This window comes from Brienomyrus brachyistius, chromosome 15 (genome assembly GCF_023856365.1).
Source record: "Brienomyrus brachyistius isolate T26 chromosome 15, BBRACH_0.4, whole genome shotgun sequence".
NCBI lineage: Eukaryota > Metazoa > Chordata > Actinopteri > Osteoglossiformes > Mormyridae > Brienomyrus > Brienomyrus brachyistius.
The window spans coordinates 5,994,483-6,014,037 of record NC_064547.1 but is presented as its reverse complement, the minus strand read 5'-3'; the positions used below and the strand labels follow the sequence as shown (position 1 = coordinate 6,014,037).

At 49.3% G+C, this 19,555-nt stretch overlaps 1 protein-coding gene across 10 annotated transcripts in view; it reads right to left on the bottom strand.

Moving 5' to 3' along the window:
- celf5a (cugbp, Elav-like family member 5a) overlaps window positions 1-19,555 on the bottom strand; it is a 156,382-nt gene that overhangs the window by 64,139 nt on the left and 72,688 nt on the right. For 6 of the 10 annotated variants that reach the window (XM_048976954.1, XM_048976958.1, XM_048976961.1 and 3 more), the window contains exon 3: window positions 7,080-7,128. In XM_048976954.1, the coding sequence (XP_048832911.1) occupies window positions 7,080-7,128 (49 nt within the window). Of the gene's footprint in view, window positions 1-7,076; window positions 7,129-19,555 lie in introns of all 10 variants that reach the window. The other 4 variants (XM_048976953.1, XM_048976955.1, XM_048976957.1 and 1 more) reach the window with 1 other exon arrangement.

Below are 19,555 nucleotides of genomic sequence, written 5' to 3'. Positions count from 1 at the left end.
TGTCATGCTGATCTTTCGCTCCTGCATTCACGGAAACCCTCTGCTGCCTCGGGACTCTTTCCGGAAAGCTCCATGGGCCAAAGGGCCCTTATGCTTGCACGGTCTCTCTCTCTCTCTCTCTCTCTCTCTCCCTCTGGATCTGCCTGAGACCAGGAACACTTCAAGGTCATTTTCTGTCTTTTTAATTACACGGCAGACACCAGATTCGAGAGAGACAGTCTAAACTGCGATACGATCTAGGATGAAGAAATCTGTCTTGAGTTTGAAAATAAGCGCGCTCTTCCAAAGAGCCGTCTTCAGTCAGAGAGTGAGATTTTAAAAGTAACCATGGCGACCGCAGTATAAAATATGTATGTCCTTTACAGCATGTGTGTGCATGGATATTTTTGTGTGTTTTTAGGTGACGTGCGTGGTGAAATCTCCTGTCGTGAGATAGCTGAGTATGCCAAGTGTGTGTGTTTGTTTTACCAATGTGAGCTCCTATGCGTATATGGATGTGTGTGTGTGTGTGTGTGTGTGTCTGTAATTCTTAATAGACTCTGACATTCCTGGAAAACGGAACACTTTAATTCAATGAGGGAACCAGAGTGCAGAGCCTCACTAAAACTGGGGCATAAAATTCACTGCTAGGTTGGGGCCAACTGCTGAAGAAAGGACAAAATCTATGGTCGACGTTCTCCGGGTCTGAGAATGCTAGCATCATTCACCGGGTCCATATTTTTACTGTAATAAGCATCAGGATTCCATGCACAGACTGTCATAAAGCCCCATTAAGCTCACTCGCAGACCTACTCACCTCCGGCTGCTGCCTAATCCAATCTGCCGCACTTCCCCCTCCGCCAAAAGTTTGCGAAAATATCGAATGGTGGTATTTCCGAAGAATACATTCTGCATATTTGCAGGGGTGGATCTAAGGGGTGGCGAGGGAAATGATAGTAAATACTGTACTAGTATCCTTGTAAGTACATGGCCACCCCTGTTGCCATGCCACATGAAAATAATAAAAACAAAATACAGATATTAAATGCATAGAAGAGACTGGGTGCAGAGTGGCCACGCCCAGTAAATACAACTGCCCCCTGATGACCACTCTATTCAAAATAATCTGCAGACACCACCGCATGTTTTCTCCGCTTGTTTTCTCTCTCCCAAATCCGGCCCACCGCACCTCCCTGCCCCCAGCTCACACCAGCCTAAAACTCAGGCGTGGGGATTGGGTGGGGGTAGGCTGAATGGCGGACTTGACGCTTATTTCAGAGGGGTGTCATTAGCGTGGGAAGGATTGGAAGGGGATGAGGGGGCGCACGCTGATTTGGTGTTGTGGCGCATGCTGCAGCAATCAGCCAATCAGCTGGCCACCGCAATCACAAGGGGTGCTGCCACTTCCCAGGTCACAGTGGGGTGGTTTACTGTAGGGACGTGTAGTGGGACGGGCGTGACACATACTGCGCAGACAAGTCGCAATAAATGCGAGATATTATACCTACTGTTGAAGGCGCTAAGAGTTAAGCGGTTCAGTATATTGCTGTGTTGGTGCTGTCTGGGTAGCTTAATCAAAAGTAGCAATGTAATAAATATTTTGAATATTTAAAAAAAAAAACCTTTGTGGTAAACGCTGCAAAATTCTTCAAAATTCCCTTTTTTCCCCCGTAAATCTAGGTTCTGCCAAAGAAATTTGCATATGGAAAGTGGGACAGAATACTGTAGTTTCACATTGTTGCATCAATCTCAGCACTGCTCCTCACCAAGGTCAGCCTTTGACATGCGTCTAAACGGCATTAAACTGCATCCATCGACCGGCTTTAGAAAATCAGCAACGGCCTACAAAACTGGGTTTTTTTTTCTTTTCATTTGTATCACGTCACAGTTACGTAAAAAGCCAAAAGACAAGCCTGTGTAATTGGTGTTGATTGGTGCAGCTTTCGCTTTGTGTTCTTTAAGTACAGTTATGCACTGTTGTCTCTCTCCGTCTTAGATCCCCACAACTTTTTCATTAAAACCTGCGCTGTTTTTACATTTATGCTTATAACACTGACTCTGCAGGATCTGGATGTGCGTCCGATCAGTTTGTTCAGTTTTACACTGAAAAAAAAGTGGAATTCTTTTTGACCCCAAGCAAAATAAATGGGTAGAAGATGAATGGATGGACAGAAAAAGGGAAATAAAAATTTGAATGAATTATCCAAAATTGGCAAGAAATACATTCTGCAATGATTATACTGTACCGTATGATGTAAACTAGTAAAATATATGTGTATTTAATGCAGATTAAGCTCCTGTGTACATAAAGGTTCACTTAAGCACATCACTGAGGCTCAGCAGAATGATCTCATGCAGGAACATCTCTGAGGGTTTCCTCTCTGGATCTTTCCTGCATTATTTATGTTCCAGAACCTTGGATGTTAGCAGTACGGTAAGTTCTCAGAGTGTCCACCTGTGCCTACACCTGGGTGTGTGTGGCGTTTGCTGTGCCACGCGGGCATGAAGTTAACCATCCTGCTGAAGCATCGCCATTTCCGATGCGAGGTAAGGACAGTACAAGGTTGCTACCTCCGTCACTGTCCTTAAAGGAAGAGACAGTTTCCGCATGGGGCTGTCTCCTGTGAAGGCAGGCGTTTTTGGTTTGTCATTATTATAATAATCTGGGGGGAGGGGGGCACTATAAGAAGGGGTGAGAGCAGTGCGCTGCTCAGAACTGAGGAGACAAGGCTGAGGGATCAACCCTGCCTGGCCCGTCTTCGGTGCTGTCCTCAGCATCACGCTGTCATCCCCGATACCGCCGGCTGTTCGGGAATAGCCTCACGACCTGAGGGATACCTGGCGGGATTCCTGACCTCTGGCTTCTGGGTTTGACGGCTGCCTTTAGCAATCGGTTTGGGTGGCAGCTGTGGGACTGGATCCCCGAGGAAACAGCAGCATGAGAAATAACATGATTGGGAGATTGTACATGATTGTTCTTGTCTGATCAGCACGTCGGAAATTTGGAGGTCAGCAAAGTTTATTGAATGACGTGAATTTTTCTGCAGTATTAATAAATGTCCTGATCTGTGTCTGTCGCTTGTTGTCATAATTCTGTCGCGGGCCTCTGCATCTTCAGCGTTCCCTGCAGATGGCATTTATGCATCAGGGCTGGTGCTCGGCGATGTTTCATTACTTCTGCTTTGGTTTTGGAAGGAAATCCGGAGTGTCGGAAATCGTCGCGCAGTTTAAGGGATTAAGGTATTAATGGGTCTGGCAGCTTTGGGTCTGTGGGGCCGGGGGTGGGGGTTGGGGAGTCTGACCGAAAGGACGCTGAATGGTGTTCATGGGCATCCATGTGGGGGGGCAGAGGGCCAAACCGCCAGAACAGCAGGCTATTATCCCCAGTGTGTCTGCCCTCTTTGTTTCGGCCTCTCTCCATTTGTGCCCAGCCAAGCACATTGTCTCTGTAATCTATAGTTTTCTTTTCTCTGAAGGAAAAAGATACACACTTTACCCCTCCCTCCCCACACACCCCCAGTTAAATCTGTAAAGTGTTGCAAACGAGATCAGCAGAGCTAGAGAACACGATTGTCTCATTTTGCTGCTGTTTTTCTCCCAGCTGGGGCGGCTCTTTAGAGAAGCCGGTGCCCTCTGTGTTTTACGCGTTTGCTGATTTGATAGCCCCCCCCTTCCCGCCCCCCACTTAATTCATTAGCGAATCGATTAATGCGATCTGTATCCACGGAGACCTGCTCTGCAAGCTTCCCCCCAAAGGTTCGCTGTGCCGTCCGATGTCTTGCGTTGTTTTTTTTTTTTTGTGTTATTTTCTGTTTTGTTCCTGCTTTGCTCCGGGGAAAAGTCACACATGGAAGGATGCAGATCTCGGCCTTGCCGGAGGCCTGGAGATTCTGGAAAGGGATTGGACTGAGCTGTGTCTGAGGTCACCCCTTTCCCGATGGTGGGCCTCGCACCTGGCCCTTGCATGCTGTGGTCCCCCAGAGGGGCCTCCAGGCCCAAAACACTGTTGCGGGATTATACAGTGTCTGCCTCCTACGTAGTTTAGGGTCTAACCCTATCCCAGAACAGGGTTTTAGGCTGGTGGGGCCCCTCCAGGGGAATGTGGGGATTTACATGTCAGCGTTGCGCAATCCCCCGTTCCACCACTAGGGCTATGGCCAGAAATAAGAGATGTGAGCTTGAAATAAAGCTACAGTACAGACCTCAGGGGGGAAACAATCACAAAAAAAATAAGAGTGTAGAGTGGAGAAGGAAGTGGGGGGGGTGGAGACCAGTTAAATTTGATTTATCCAGTGTGTGGACTTGGCAGGCCTCATAGGGACCCTTCAGGAAGAAATACCAACTGACTTTATGTGCAGTCAGTGCCAGTCATCAGCCATGTGCCTGAAATAAAATCAATGCATTTCATATGGGGAGAGCAGGAGGGCGCCGTGTGGGCGTGGGGCACCCGCCCCCTCCGCCTGCAGGCCTCCATCGCGGAACGGGCCGTAACGAGAAGAGGCATGGCATTAGAATGACTGGGAATCCAGTTTGGGTCACGCATGACCAGGTCAGCTGGGTCCGCATTGGGAGTCCCAGTGAACGCCGATGCAGCAAGAACAGCAGGACACTCTACCACAGATCCACGTTTGCAATGCTTATGAACGCACCTGGATAAAAAATAATGCTGTATTCGGACCGGGTCTGCGGACAGATGCTACCTAAATTGCTTGAAATATGACCACTATACTGGACTCAGCCTGTCTCTGTATGAGAGGTTATGGTTTTTATTACTACAGATTTGCTGACCCAACTAGAGTGACAAATTATGGGGACGCTGCAGGCAGGCTGAAACAGGCCAAATCAGAGGCCAGTTATTATTTGCAAAGATGCTAGTGGAATTTAGGTATAGCAACTATAAATGCTGAAAATACAACTCTATGCATTAGTATTGATTAATATTGATCGTTTAATATGATAAAGACTCCGTTTACATCTTGTGTTATTAATTTCACTGTTATTAGCTGTCATCAGACCAGGATCAGAAGTTAGAAGTTGGGGCGGACGGTTGGTGTTCGCTGTGAACTTCGCGTGGATATGAAAATCAGACATATGAACAGGTTGTTTCATTTTTGGCTTGTGCCGCTTCTCAGGCTCCATTGAGGGCTAACAGCACAGCTCCCGATCGCCAATTAGAACCAACTGGGAAGGATGACTGAGAGACAGGGTGGAGGTGAATGGCAAGGGATGCATGTGGTTGGTGGCCCTGGGAGAAGCCGCTTTCTGATTGGTCAGCACTATATCGGTATTAATTGACGTGTCTTTGTGCTTTTGATTGGACAATCTGCTTTTATATTTTGCCATTGTTTTTTTTTTTCCTACTCTTGGTCCTCTGACCGCTTTAACCCCAAAAACAAACACAATATCAAAGCTGAACAATCAGCATCCTGAGACTTCAGCTTTCCTTTTCTTACATCATCAGATTCTCATTGTTTCGTGTCTTGATTCAATTGCATTTTTTTTTCTTATTAATTCTAAGTATGAATAGTTTCAAATGTAGAAACTAATGGCGTGCCTCTCTTCATGACCTCCAGAGGGCGCTTTGTGATACCCAAGTTGCTGACAGTGATCAGAATGAACCCTTTACATCGTCACACACAAAGCAGACATGTAATACAACCAAGATTCTAACTACACAAGACGTGAAACGAACCTGGCTCTCCATCCTGGTAATTTTTTTTCTCCACGTCCTGAAAGAAGCATGAATACATTTTTTTTTCTTCAAAAAAAATAAAAGCCCCCACTGCACGTGATACGTTCCTCAACGTCTGTGTCTTGCCACTTGCACAGGTACCTTTTAATTGACTCCTCAGAAAGGTGCAGCGATCTCTTATCCCCGTAATGAGATTAATTGGGTAATTAGGACCGGAGGCGGAGGGAAAGCTAAAGCCTCTGCGGCCTTGTAGGACAGGAGACGTCCATCCCTGGTGCCGTCTCACCGGCACATGAAATATAATTAAGTTCTCACCGCTGGACCCCTAGGCACATAGGGAGAGCCCGGCTGACGGGTAGGTGTCGATAAAGGAACAAGATGGATCCGGCACCTCTGCGCCAAGCGGGAGCACCGCCTCTAAATCAGGACAAGACACTAGGGTGGATCAAAGGACCTCGGACCGTCGAAGTCATATAGGTGTTTGATTGCTCCTGCGACAGGCATGAGGGCTATTAATTTACGCCGATGTGACTCGGGGGGTCCGGAGGAGGACGCAGCCAGCCGTGGTCAGGCCCGGCCTATAAGGGCAGTGGGGCCCCGTGAGAGTAGTCCTGGGAGTCTTAACGCTCGCAGGCTAGTAAAAGGACACGTGAGCATCACTGTGAATGTGAACACACACTGGCGCAATGGCAAAATCAATGGCTCTTTATGGAGCATCAATCTTGGGCACGCGATGACCTGCCCATCTCCAGCCTTCTTGAGCCCCAGCGGCCCCATATGGTACCGGCCAATAAAAACCACGACGCCCTTTCTGCTTGTTTGCTTGTATCGGAGCGTCAACGGCAGTTCTGGAGCACAAGAAACCACGTTAGTCAAAGTGCAAAGGAAAGGACTGGAAATCAAGACAGGAACCCATGAAACGCCGTGAGCCTGATGGAGCTGTGCGCCATATGTACACAGGGATCTCACCGCATGTCGTTAACATGCACAAATGGATGTACAAGCGAATAAGCAAAGAAGGCAGAATTAAGACGCTGGCAGGAATCCTGCAAATATATCGATCGTTTGGCAAGAGACACGAACCGCTCTTTCCCAGCAGTCATGCTCCTGTGTGGAAAACACGGGCAGTTTTTGAGGAATGCAGCTTGGGGGGTGGGGGGGGTGTGGGGTAATTGCTTTTTGATTACAGCACGATGATAATGTGCTTGGCAGCAGTGGCATTGCGGAACGGGCCGCGGGATTTGCCACTTCAGGTCCGGCCCACTTCATCTCCTTAATTAAAACGGACCTTCGGAGCATCCACTAGACAGGGCTGGGTGGGCAAAAAGAAAGACTGGATGGTAGGGGGAGAGGTAGCTCAGGACTGAGGGCTGAGGTGGGGGGGGCATGGAGAAAAGAAGACAACTACCTCCACGGCTCTCGCTGTCAGCCGGCTTCACCTGGATGGGACGAGTCATCTGGAGGAACAAGAGAGAGAGCGAGAGGTTAGTGCTGGTGTGGGGAAACAGCCACTGACACGACAATGTAAACAAGCTGGGGGTGTCGAGCACCTCCCCCACAAACACGGCCGCCAGCAGCGCCGCCTGCTCCACCACACCTCCGGCGAGGCCTATCGGGTTATTCCCCAAGTTCACAAAAATATCAGGAATGATTGGCTCACGCTTTGAACTGAGATGATGGATGTGGTCCCTGTCACTCAGGGCATGTACGCTTGTGCCCAATACACGACCATCTTCATGACCAGAAGAATTGAACACCACGATAGTAAACTCAATCCGGCCACAGGAGCCGGGGAATCAGCACGGCCCCATTGATCCCTGCCTTTTGGCGGCGGAGGGCGCGGCTCAGGAGGGATTCTGCGGTCATGTGGCTCATGCTAATCCACTAGCCTCTGATAAGGATGGTGCCCCTGGATTAGAGCTTCCACTCATTGCAGCTCTGTGTCGTTCTGCAGTTTTTGTATCACTACACGCTACTGCCGTTTGGCCTGAACGGGCATCCATTGGCATTTTCTGCCCCACAAAGGTTCTTTCCCCCAATATTGCATGTCATGTATTAAGGATCATCTTTGCCGGAGTCAAAGTACCCCTTAAATATGGCAGTACCGGGAATAACCAGGCCTGTGCAAGGAGACTTTAAAATGGCTCTTTAAGGATTAACTGGGGTGGCTTTTAAAAGTTTCAGATGAGATTTGGTTTAATTATGTTTCCTAAACAAGGGGGAACTAAAGATTATGGGAAGGCTAACCATAAATATTTTTATTTTTCCAATACCCCCACCCCAGTGGGAACCTTGCATCTATGCACCTATCCAAAACAAATTGCTTTAATAACAACACAGCAGGCAGTTTCCTAATGCAAAAAAAAAGCCCAGATCTGTGCCGATTTGTGACAAGATTACCGAAATATGCAAAGCAATTTCGTATCCTTCAAGGCCCCGTTAGCCATCTGTAACCAGGAAATAAGCACATTTTATAGCTGCAAAACATGGGTCCCTCACGATTTCCAAGGCAACCTCCGAAAAATGTTTGAAAGAATCCAAGACTAACATTTTTGCCCCTTACTCACATTTTTTTTTCCTATGTATTTTTTTTATTGTTCAATTCCAGAGGAGATCTAAAAAGGTCAGATTTAAAGACAGGGCAGGCCCATAAAAGCATGACTTGTTCAAGGAGAGACACCATAATGGGATTTTAAAACGTCTTAATAACATGCTGATATATGGGGGAGCGGACCAGGCCAGTTTCATTAAGTGCTAAACGTATCCATTTTCACCTTGAGGAACTAAATAACCTTCCTCTCTGGAATTATTCCATAAATTTGCTCGTCGTAAATAATAACTAGCCAGGGATAAGTCTCGTGAAGGAGAGGGGTGATGTTGTGCATTTGAAGGTTAAGGTTCAGACCCCCGTATCACACTTTGCTTTCTCTTTGACCTGAAGTTCATACACTTTTCTGCTGGTGGTTTGGGGGTGGGGGCAGTGTGTGGATAGAATTTCTTCAATCAGAGCAAAGTGACTTTATCTTCGAGTCTACCCAAAAAACAATGGCGAGCATTGATGGGAGGACTGGGGAGGGGGTGGTCCAGTTGTGAGGAGCGTGGGGGGTGAGCTCCACAGAAAATGAGTTCTGCAGAAGTTGCCATTTGAATTGCTTAAAAATTTGAAACGCCATTCTATTGCCACATATTTTCACATTTCCAAAAACACAAAAGGGACCGTTGCAATAGAGAGCAACATGCAGTTTCCACTAAAAAATATGCAGAAATTCTGATCAAATTTATAATTTAGATTTGCATTATGCTCGTTCTGGGTCTCCAGCGCTGCGTTGAATAAAGGGTATTAAAACCAAAGAAAGCTGGTCGAAAATTATTTCTATGCCTATCCCTGCTCATTCTCTACCGACGCCTTTCAAATCAGAATGCGGGGGCCCCCCCCCCTTTTCTGTAACTAATGCATACGTCACACCCGCCGCCAAGACAAAGGAGTCTGTCGCCGAATCCGTGCCGTTGTCCCGGAAAGCTTTTTGTGTACATCCTCGCCATGACGATGCCGTTGGTTTCCCTTCATTCCCTACATGCCTGTTTGTTTCAGCTCCCGGTCCTTTCCGGCCCATAGAGGAAGGGGTTAATTTGGCTCTAATTGGTATGTTTTCAGGATTTACCCTCCCCCCCCCCCCCCCCCCCCAAACTCGAATCAGCAGGGGAGATGGAGCGAGAGAGGGAGAGAGAGACGCAGCCTGCGAATGGCAGATAAGATTTCAGCAGAGTTAAGTGGAGTTTCCAAAGATTCAGCCCACCCCACAACACACGGCGTGCTGCTGCTCGCATCCGTACGTGCGCTGACAGTTTTAGGCGTGAATGCGGTCACCGGGCCGTGAGTGGCCCCCATTCAGCAGAATGTTTCATTTAAGCCGCCGATGCTGCTCTCACACCCCCTCTCGCCATCTCTGCGAGCAAAAAGGATCCGCACGCCCTGTAACGGGGATACACCTGTCAGCAGCGGCGCGAGACCGGGTGCGAGACCGCGCGCGCCATCGATTCCTCTCTGCCGCGACGTCACACTCTGGCCATGACTTCCCGGCATCATTTTCACCATGTCGCTTTCCTGAGGCCCTCAGGGCTCAAATCGTTAACCTTCCGGTGACATCAGTTGACTGTCTAATAACCACCCGATCTCGCCGCTGACAGGTGAGAAAGGGGCGGGGCTAAAAACCAAGTTTGCGATTGATGCTTCATTTTATTATTACTTAGCTGCCTCCAAATCTCGGCGACAATGCAGCAGAGGTATTCCAACTGTGGAGCGAAAGAATTGCAGTGGGTAAAGGAAAAACAAAAAAACAACAACAAAGAACTATGTTTTGGGGGGGGGGGGGGTGGTTTAAGATGGGGGCAGACATATTTCAAAATGGCAACCTTTAGAAATTTTAATGGGAAGAAATTATATGCCTGTACACATTATATGATAGTAACAAATTATAACTAAATACTACTTGAAACTAAAGTTTATCTGGTGTCAGTATATGCGTGGGTGGGAAGTGAGATCAGGGCAAACATATCAGCCCTGGGAGGACCCTGACAAGAGAAGTTTGAATACTAGTGGAATATAGACATTGAGACAAGTGTAATTCTAGAAGTTCCACTTCTTCTCTGGGTCTTTCCAGTGTCCCTGTCCTGCCAACCCCCCCGACCAGGATAAGTGGTTGGAAGGTGTCTGTGTGTTCTTGGTGTGCTGGGGGTTAAGCCTCGATGGTGCTTTGCTTAGACACTCGAAAACCTACGCTACCGCGAGCACCGGCAGTTTCCAAGGATGATGTGACGAAAGGTGGTTTAACACCCCCACTGCTCTCTCAGGAACACAAGGCAGGTGTGTGACACAGAGCCTGAGAAGGGAGGGGGGCAGCCAATCAGATACAACCCCTGTTGAGGGGAGCCATGCGCGTTTACGTAACCGCCTTTGTCCCGCGATGCTCCCAGTCAGCGGGATTGAAAAAAATAAGGGCCTGGATTTGCGCCTTGGGCGTCTGCGGCCCGACGTCCCGCCGCGTCCTCAAAGACCGCCCCCACATTCTGCGGCTCAGCCTGCTGCACTGTGCGCATTTACCGCTGCGGTGGGGCTCGGCAATGCCTAGACCACACTGAACTGCGCGGTCGAATTTTAAGGGATTTAACAGCACAAACCCGGGACTTACTGGGCGCTTAAGTATATGTGTACTTTAATTTGGCTTTTAAAGGATTTTGAGACAAGCAAGCTGCCAGGATACCACGGTACCCCACGGAGACTGAGGCAGAGAACCAGTGAAGGACCGGTTCTGTCCCGCTTTAAGATGGAGCTGCTCCCGGATCATTAATACGTATTACGAGATCATCGAACCCAGACTCTCGGTCTCCTAATAGGGAAATAAACACCTTTTGACTGGATCGTCCCCAGCTGTGATAATTAATATTTCCAATTATTGATCTGAAAGTGTGCTGGGTGGTCACAGCCCAGGGCGCTGGTTCAACTCATAAATCTAGCACTGCTAAAGGAAGGAGAAAGAGAGAGAGAGACTGAAGCAGGGCAGTAAAAGTAAAGATGAGGGAGAGAGGCAGGCTGAAAGAGACTCAGGGCTGTGTTGAGAACATGGGGTGCTTTTGTAGCGTCTGTATGTGTGAGGGGCTTTTTTTGCCCACTCCCACTAACCATATAACGAAAACAAGAGCCTTCAGTGGGGGCCACTGAGGTCAGGCATTCCTGTTACGGCCTTGTGGGCAACACCAAGGATTCGCAGCAGTAACAAGAATGAGAGCCGCCACCCGCCCCCCTGCGCATCTCCAGGGTGACATCAGAGTAATGATCTCGCTCCACGAGCCACATGCGGATCGGTGACTGGCGTTCCGGCACTTTCTCTACTGGCGTGGACGCGGCTCTCAGAAAGCTCCCCGGCCACTCAGACACGTCTGGGCCGTACTCCACCCACACCACCACCTGCTGCTCTTTTCATCCGCTTTGCATCATCCCTCCCAGACACCTCTCGCAGAGCTACGCCACGGACGGACGAATTCCACCGTACATGACATTTAGAGCAGGCCGGCCCATCTCTCCGAGCCAGCGGCGTTTGGCACATGGCTGCTATTACAGGGCGTCAGTTGTTAGCGAAAGTGGGCATCAAAGGAACCTCACGATTGTAGGGTTAAGGCAAATACAGGGGTGATTCTAGAAGCTTTAAAGTTGGGAAGCGTAAGAAGGGCAATACAGAGGGATTAGTCTTATCATTAGCCAATGATATGTTTTGACTCAATGAGTGACAGGGAAGATGGCCAATCAGCTTTCAACTGAAGCCAGTGCCCCTGTGGCCCGACCCCTGACTGAAATGCTACCCAACAACCTCGCCGGCACAGAACACAAGCCGCACACGGCAATAATAAGTGATGGGGCAAACCGCACAGCAGACTCTTTGGGTAACGAGGCGTGCGGCAGCTGCGGTGTGATCGTAGAAGCCAATGCCATTTTCACCAAGACACTTTTTATGCCCGATTTCCTCATCAATCCTGCAGATGTTACCTTCAGAGAAGACGCATTCTCAGGACTTCGGCTGCACATACGGTTCCTTCTTTTTCCATGTGCACACGTGTGGCGCAGGCTGAATGTATGCCAGTCTGTCCTGCAGCCTGACAGCCAGACGCTATTGCGGTGGAGTGGGACTGCATGCGTTTACAGATATCTCAGCACGCCACCCCACAGCGCATGGAGCCCACTTGAGCTTCTGAGTTTGCCTTTTAAGCATGCACCGGTAGTAACAGTGAAACACATGCACACACACACACACACACAGTCCGGTCCTGCGTGTCCTTTGCCCCTGCGTCATGATGTGCTGTTGCTGTTCCCAAGGCTGTCACCGCAAGTGCCGGATTGTGACAGATTACATGACATCGCTTTGACCATTCAGCAGCCGGCGACTTTCGCCGGCTCCTGACCCATAATTCCTGGAGTAGCTATGTAGAGCTGAAGTTCCTTTAATGGTTCACACAGCTGCAGCAGTCCTGCCCCTGGGGGGCATGATAGTCTATTAGCAATTCACCACAGCTTTCGCTTCTTTTTTAAACACCCACTACTGCCCCCCACCACCACTCACAATCAGCCACAGACGGCAGCATCTTCACCATAATCATGGCTGGACCGTGGTAGGTGAGGAGAAATGGAACGAGGAGAATGAGGAGAAATGGAAGGAGAACGAGGAGAAACAGAAGGAGAACTATGTGGAGGCAGCAGAACAAAAGACACAGGGAGCTGGTAGAAGGATGGGAGGGGTGCAAAAAAGCATGGGTGTGACAAAGAGAGGGAGAGAAGGGGGAAAGGGCGAGGAGAGAGGGAGAGAAGTAAAGAGGGAGAGGGGAAGAGAGGGAGAGAGAAGGGGAAGACAGGGAGAGGGAGAGAAGGAAGGGGGATGAGGGGGATCGGAAGAGAAGGTAGGGAAAAACGGAGAGGGAGAGAAGTAAAAAAGGAGGGGGAAATGGAAAGAAGGAAAGAGGAAGAAAGAGAGAGAATGGAAAGGGGGAGGAGAGAGGACGGAAGAAAGGGGGAGTGGCATAGGGGAAAGGGGGAGGAGGGGTGGAGAAATGGAGAAGGGCAGAAGTAAAGAGGAAACGGGAAGAGAAGGAGAAAGGAAGAAGGACAGAGAGAGTGGAAATGGGGAGGAGGGGATGGAGGAAAGGGAGAGAAGTAAAGAGGGAAAGGGAAAGAAGAAGAGAAGAAGGAGGAACGGAAGGAGAAAGGAGAGGGATAGATGGTGGGGGAGAGCTAAAATGAGAGGAAGAAGAGTGATAGAGGAAAAAAACAAGGAAAGGGAAAGATTGAGGAACAAAGAGGGGGAGGGTGAGGGAGGGAAGGAGAAAGAGACAGCCCTAAGGCTCAGAGTGGGACACAGCCAGAGCTGCCCGTCCATCTGCCCAGGGAAGTGTTCCCAGAATAATAATGCTGCTCGTCGTCTCCGTCAGCACAGTGTCCTCCCTCACACGTCAGCAGCGGCGGGGGTACCGTGCTGCTCCGCGCTGCTCCGCGCTGCTCCGTGCTGCTCCGCGCTGCTCCGCGCTGCTCCACGCTGCTCCGCTCTCCCATAACCGCCTCTCATTTTACGACCATTCTGGGATCAGTCAGGGAGACAGGCTCCCCCAACCCCCGGAGACGTCGGCTCCTATTCACCGCAGGTAGCGGCCTAAATGCTCCGTAGCGAGACGGTAACGATAATGTCATGGGGCTAATTGATCTTGTGTGAAGCAAATGTGGATAGAGCGGGGGGAGCGCGGCTGAATCGCGTGATGGAAGACCTCCTCCCTCACCCATGACGGGGGGGGAGATGGGGGGAGTTGGAGCCAGGGCTTAGAGGAGCAGTGCCCAGCCAGCTCAGTCTGTCCATCTGGTAAGAGCCCCCCTCCTGGAGAATTGGTGCGGCCAGCCGGCTTTTGGTGACCCGTCACCTGCTGCCGACAGTCCGGTGGATCTACCTCCACGTCGCCGAGACCCTCTCAGGGCCTCCAGGTCTCCCTCTCCTCCTCCATTATAGCATTTCGAAGGCCGACCACCTGGCTAATTTGCAATTAACTGGCAATCACCTCGGAAACCTCTGGAATGAAAAGTCCCTGCGTCCCTTTCGTCCGCTCGCTGTTTGTTTTGTCTGCAGACGGCCAGGCGCAAAAGAGCCATGACAGAGGACGCCACTCTGACACTGACCCCTGGTTGCAAAAAAGAAAATAAAATACAATAATAATCCCTCGCTTCGATGAAATTATTCTGCTGAAGGTTTACTGTTTTTTTTTTTTTTTCCTGGAGAAAGTCCAACAGGAAGGCGAATCGATTCTGCTGCTATTTCTGCCACTGCGGCTGGAGATTGTTCCGGAAAGCTCAAGAGGTTCCTTTTGCACGCAACGAGCTAAACAAAGATAATTGCCCAAGTGCTCAGGAGGCGTTGTGCCGAGCCGGACACGGCCAAGGGCTCCTCTGTGAATCTGCCCCCCCACCCCAAAGAAGGCAACTCCTCTGGGCAGGCCAGCTGGGACCTCACCACCCACTCTCCCCCAATGACAGGACTCCCCACTCATACCTACCCCCACAACACGGGTGCATATCTGAATGCACAGGTATACACACATGCAAAGTAGATGCTAAATCTCAGTGTACAACATGCCTTGGTGGCCATCAGCACGCATGTGGGGGCGGGGGGGGGGTCCACCTCCTTTCCTTAGCAACTCCTCATGATTCATCTGCGAAAACGACGCTCCACTTTGGCAACCTATTTCTGCGGCAGTTTTCTCTCCCTGAAGCAAGCGAGGCCGCAGCCTCCAATGCTTCAGAGTCATAACCGGCTCTCTGCTGCCCCCTTTCCCGATACATCTTAATTGCTTTCCATAACTATGCTTACTGATTTCTTTTAATGTCGCATTGCCGCCTGGGGAGCACTTCAGCATTGTTGCCACGAATTGTGTCGCTGCCTTTCCTATTTATAATCACCAGCGGCTCAGTCCGCAAGCATCTTGCACGCATCATGCACCCGCCGAGCCCGCGATCCTCGTCTCGATGTTCTCGCACTGATTAATCGGGAAGCGTTCGGGGTTAGACGCCCACGTCACGACAAAGATGATGGGGAAGGGTTGGGGTAGAAAAGTGATTTAGCCTCATAGTTCATCTTCATCTGTGTCCCGTCCAGAAATCTAGTTCATGAAATAAGTCCTGGTGAAAATCGATGCAGGCCCAAGGCAGTAAAGGTCACCCAGCTGGCCCAGGTGGTCTTTGTGCGCTCCGAAACCCCAGGCTTGTACCGTGAAGGGCCGCTAAGTAGAATTAATGGGGGAATCGATTATTCTGCGCACAGCCCAGATTGAACTTAGGGGGGAATCATTTTAAAGCAGGAACTGCAGCGTGACGTAAAATGAGATGCATTTGGCGGCTCCAAGCCCCCGGTTCATTTAGGGAACACAGAGCAGAGATGGACATGAAATAGATTTTTAAACAGGGCCCGCCTGACGTTGATGGCCCGTATTTCACGGAGGAAGTGAACCCGAGCTCTGGCCAAGGTCCACACCTCATGATGGTTAAAATCGTCATTTTTTTTTCCAACTCTGCTCTCATTTTGCCCACTTCCTGTTTTCCCTGATCGAATGCCCACGCCCAGCGTGTCAGAAGCATGCCTAACATTCCTAAGTACCTTGTATTTGTGAAAGATAGGAGAACATATATATTCCAGTGTTTGGAAGAACCTGAATGGTTAAGTGATTTTGTGGACAGCACTGTGGGTTATGGGTTTGAATCCCACAATTACACCTCCAGGGTTATGGGTTTCAATCCCTCCCTTTACACCTCCAGAGTTATGGGTTTCAGTCCCATTTTGTGTGTATTCCAGCCCTGTGCTATCTGGAAGAGGCTTCAGGACCCTTCCGACCCAGACCAGGATAAGTGGTTAGAAGACGGATGGATGGATGGATGGATGGATGGATGGATGGATGGATGGATGGATGGATGGATGGATGGACATGTAGTAATAGCAGTGTGAAAGATTTCCATTTTCTGCATTGTCCACACTTGCAAGCACTCGTTGGTAATTCATTATACACAGACTTCCTGATTGCATATCCCCACTGTACAAATCACAAAGGAATACATATAAATGTGCTCTTTACACTAAGAATTTTACAGAAGCATCAGCTGAAATGAATGAATAAATGATGCAAGTAAGTATTTTTGAAATGTAATTGGTTCGCAGAAGCAGTCAAGACACAATGCACAAATACGAACAAATCCCAGTGGGGGGGCGCTATAAATCACCACACCTAACCATGCTGCCCAGCACGGAAAACATCCCCCCCTTCCCATAATCCTCAGGTCCACCTTTACTTAAATATATTACGCAGTAGTGGTTCATGTTCACATCTGAAAAGTGAAAGGATGGGGCGTGACCAGGGCCCACTTAACCACCGGCAGCACCATGAACGAACGTCGAGGGGGTCCCCCCGCCCCGCCACCCCGCGTGCTCCCATTAACAGCTGAAATGATCATCCTGAGAAACGAGCGTCCACATTGATCTCCCTCATTGGAATTCAATAACAAATAACTGCGCCGTTCACGCAATTAAAGCGAGTATTCGCCAGTGCTGCCCGTCTGCTTCAGGCACCCCGACACGGCTGACCTCCCCGTCCTCCCTCAGCCATCTCAGTTTGAGTTAGAGTCCAGAGTCAGGCCTGCCGGGAGATGGGGATGAGAAGCCCGATGAAGGACATCTTCAATGATTAAGCAATTAGGGTTTTCTCACAGGGCATCAAGCACCTCCCTCTTCAGCTTGCGACTGATGGTCCCGACCCGCAGCGAACATATCCATCTTCCAGCATTTCAGACAGTCAGCCTGGAGCCTCTCCCAGAATGTACAGAGACTCTAGCAATGGCACCCTGGATGAGGCACAAGTGCATTGTGGGATACACACAGTCACACACCATGAGTGATATATATATGTATATATATATATATATGTATGTATGTATGTATGTATATATATATATATATATACATACATACATACATACATACATATATATATATACATACACACACACACACACACATTTACACACACACGCACAGCCTATATCCCAGGAGGAGGAATAGATCTATATTATAGGTTCCTGTGACTGATTATTAACAGAGACCAATAGGTGGGTCCTTCCATTCGTCTTCTGATAGGGTTTGTACAAATACTAACTTACCCCCCCCACCCAAGCTGGCACTAGTATCTGCTGACCAAAACGAAGTCGCTTTCCCTGCTGGCAGAGACCCCCTGTAAGACTCGCCTATGCTTCAGCCGCGTCCGGCGGCTTCCAGGCAGGAGTTTCCGGGCCGATGATATATGAGGAAGGTAATTCCGAACGTTCCCTCACAGAAGGCAGGGAATGGAACGAGCCACAGTCCCGGTGGTTCCGGAGGGGAGGGTTATACCTCGTGATACAAAGATGTTTCAACCTTGGATGAAGACCAGCCATTTCAGGAAGTCACTGCGCTGTTACAAATGTTACATATTCAAAGTATATATATATACACACACCTTACTCTAGCTATAACATATATGTGGCAGAGTATAATATATAAAGGCAGAGTAAGTACCTTACTCTAGCTATACTATATATGTGGATATATAAAGGCAGAGTAAGGTAATACCCTCTATAAATCAAGCTGCGGGAGCCTCCTCTGTGCAAACACTCCCATCTGTGCGTGCCCCTCCCCCCTCTCTCTGTCTCTCTCTCATGTGCTTACTGAGTGATAGCTGCCGTTTACTTGGCACATTTGTTGTCCAGGGGTCTTCGGTGTCCGACGAGGGCAGCGATTAGCAGAAAGTGAAAGTTCTATTGTCGCGCATCTCAGAGCGTCATTAAGCCCCTGCTACGTGGGGTCAGCTCAGCGAAACACGTTTCTGATTTTTTATAAAGATTCCTTTGCCCCGACTGTGAATCTGCGTTTCTCTGAACTCAAGGTTCATTTAGGAACCAAAATCTGTCCGCTTGGTCGATCTGGAAGGTTGTGGGTTGACTGTCCTGACAGAAGGCCTTGGTGTTGACGCTTAAGCTGTATGAATTAGATGCCGCTCTACACCAGATCAGAGGATCGTCAGACAGTAATAACGAACAAATAACGCATTATTGAATAAACGATCAGGAAATCATTTCGTGATCCCTACGGTTTCATTAAACAGACAGAATTCTTAAAACACTAATTACCAAGATGGCCAATGGGCATTTAAATCATCTCCACATCGGCTTCCGTTTTTGATTTATTTGTACTAGCAGCAACCTATCCTGATATATTCCATGAGGGAAATTTTCTGACCAATCTGCATTGACTGCGGGTCGGAGGTGTGGCATCCAGCGTCGCCCCTGGTTACCAGATAAACTACTCACCCAGCCAAGGTGAGCAACAGCATGGCTCAACTCTTTAAGGGGGCAGGTTCCTCACCTTCGTGCAACTTAAAAAAATAAAAACAAAAAAACAAGCCACCCCGATGCGACTGCATTAAACTGGCAGCTGGAAGCTGCTGCAGACAGACACGCAGTCCTGCTCTAATCCTCGGCAGATTAATGCAACCCCAGGGACTTAATACGCACCGGACGCACGTGCAAACGCTCAACGCGTGCAGCGTGAGGGAGCGCGCACCCGAATAATTCCACTGTGTACCACCGTGTCGGCCGCTCACATGCGACATCGCATTAGTGCTGTCTCGCCGCACCGCGCCCGCCTGTATATACAAACACGGTCTTAGTGTATTTTTTAATCCGCTCGCTTGATGCGCTGCCACTGACAGGCACAGGCAATGACAGGTCCTTTAAATTCACGACTGCCAATTAGAGTCACTCCCAGCGTTGAGAAATGCGACGGCAATGAGTGCCGGGCTGACAGGCCCGGTGTGGAGATGGAAATGCGGTAATTTGGAGTAATTCGGCAACTCGCCGGCGCCTTCCTCACCCGCCTGTCTGTCCGCTGAAATAAATGGGGTCAGCGCCGTGTGATCGGCAACTTTCATTTATATGTAAATGACCCCACTGGTACCGTGGCCGTGCTGGCGTGGGCTGCACCGGGCCTGAAAGGCAGCCAATCACCCGACCAGACTCTCCCTCCCGCTCTCCGTCTCTTGCTATGCCCTTGTATAATAGTTTTACTGTGCCCGGGTGATCTGTGTTCAGTGTGTAGTGCAGCAAACCCTAGCCTGGGCTCAGGTGTGTTCAGAAGTCCACTCAAGCAGTTGTAAAATGAAATATGATTGGCGGAGCAGCTCAATTCAAAAGCTGCATCTTAATCTGGATATGCTGAAAAGCTCAGTCTGGCAGTTGTAAGCTGAACTGTGATTGGTTGAGTGGCCCAGTTCTAAAGATGT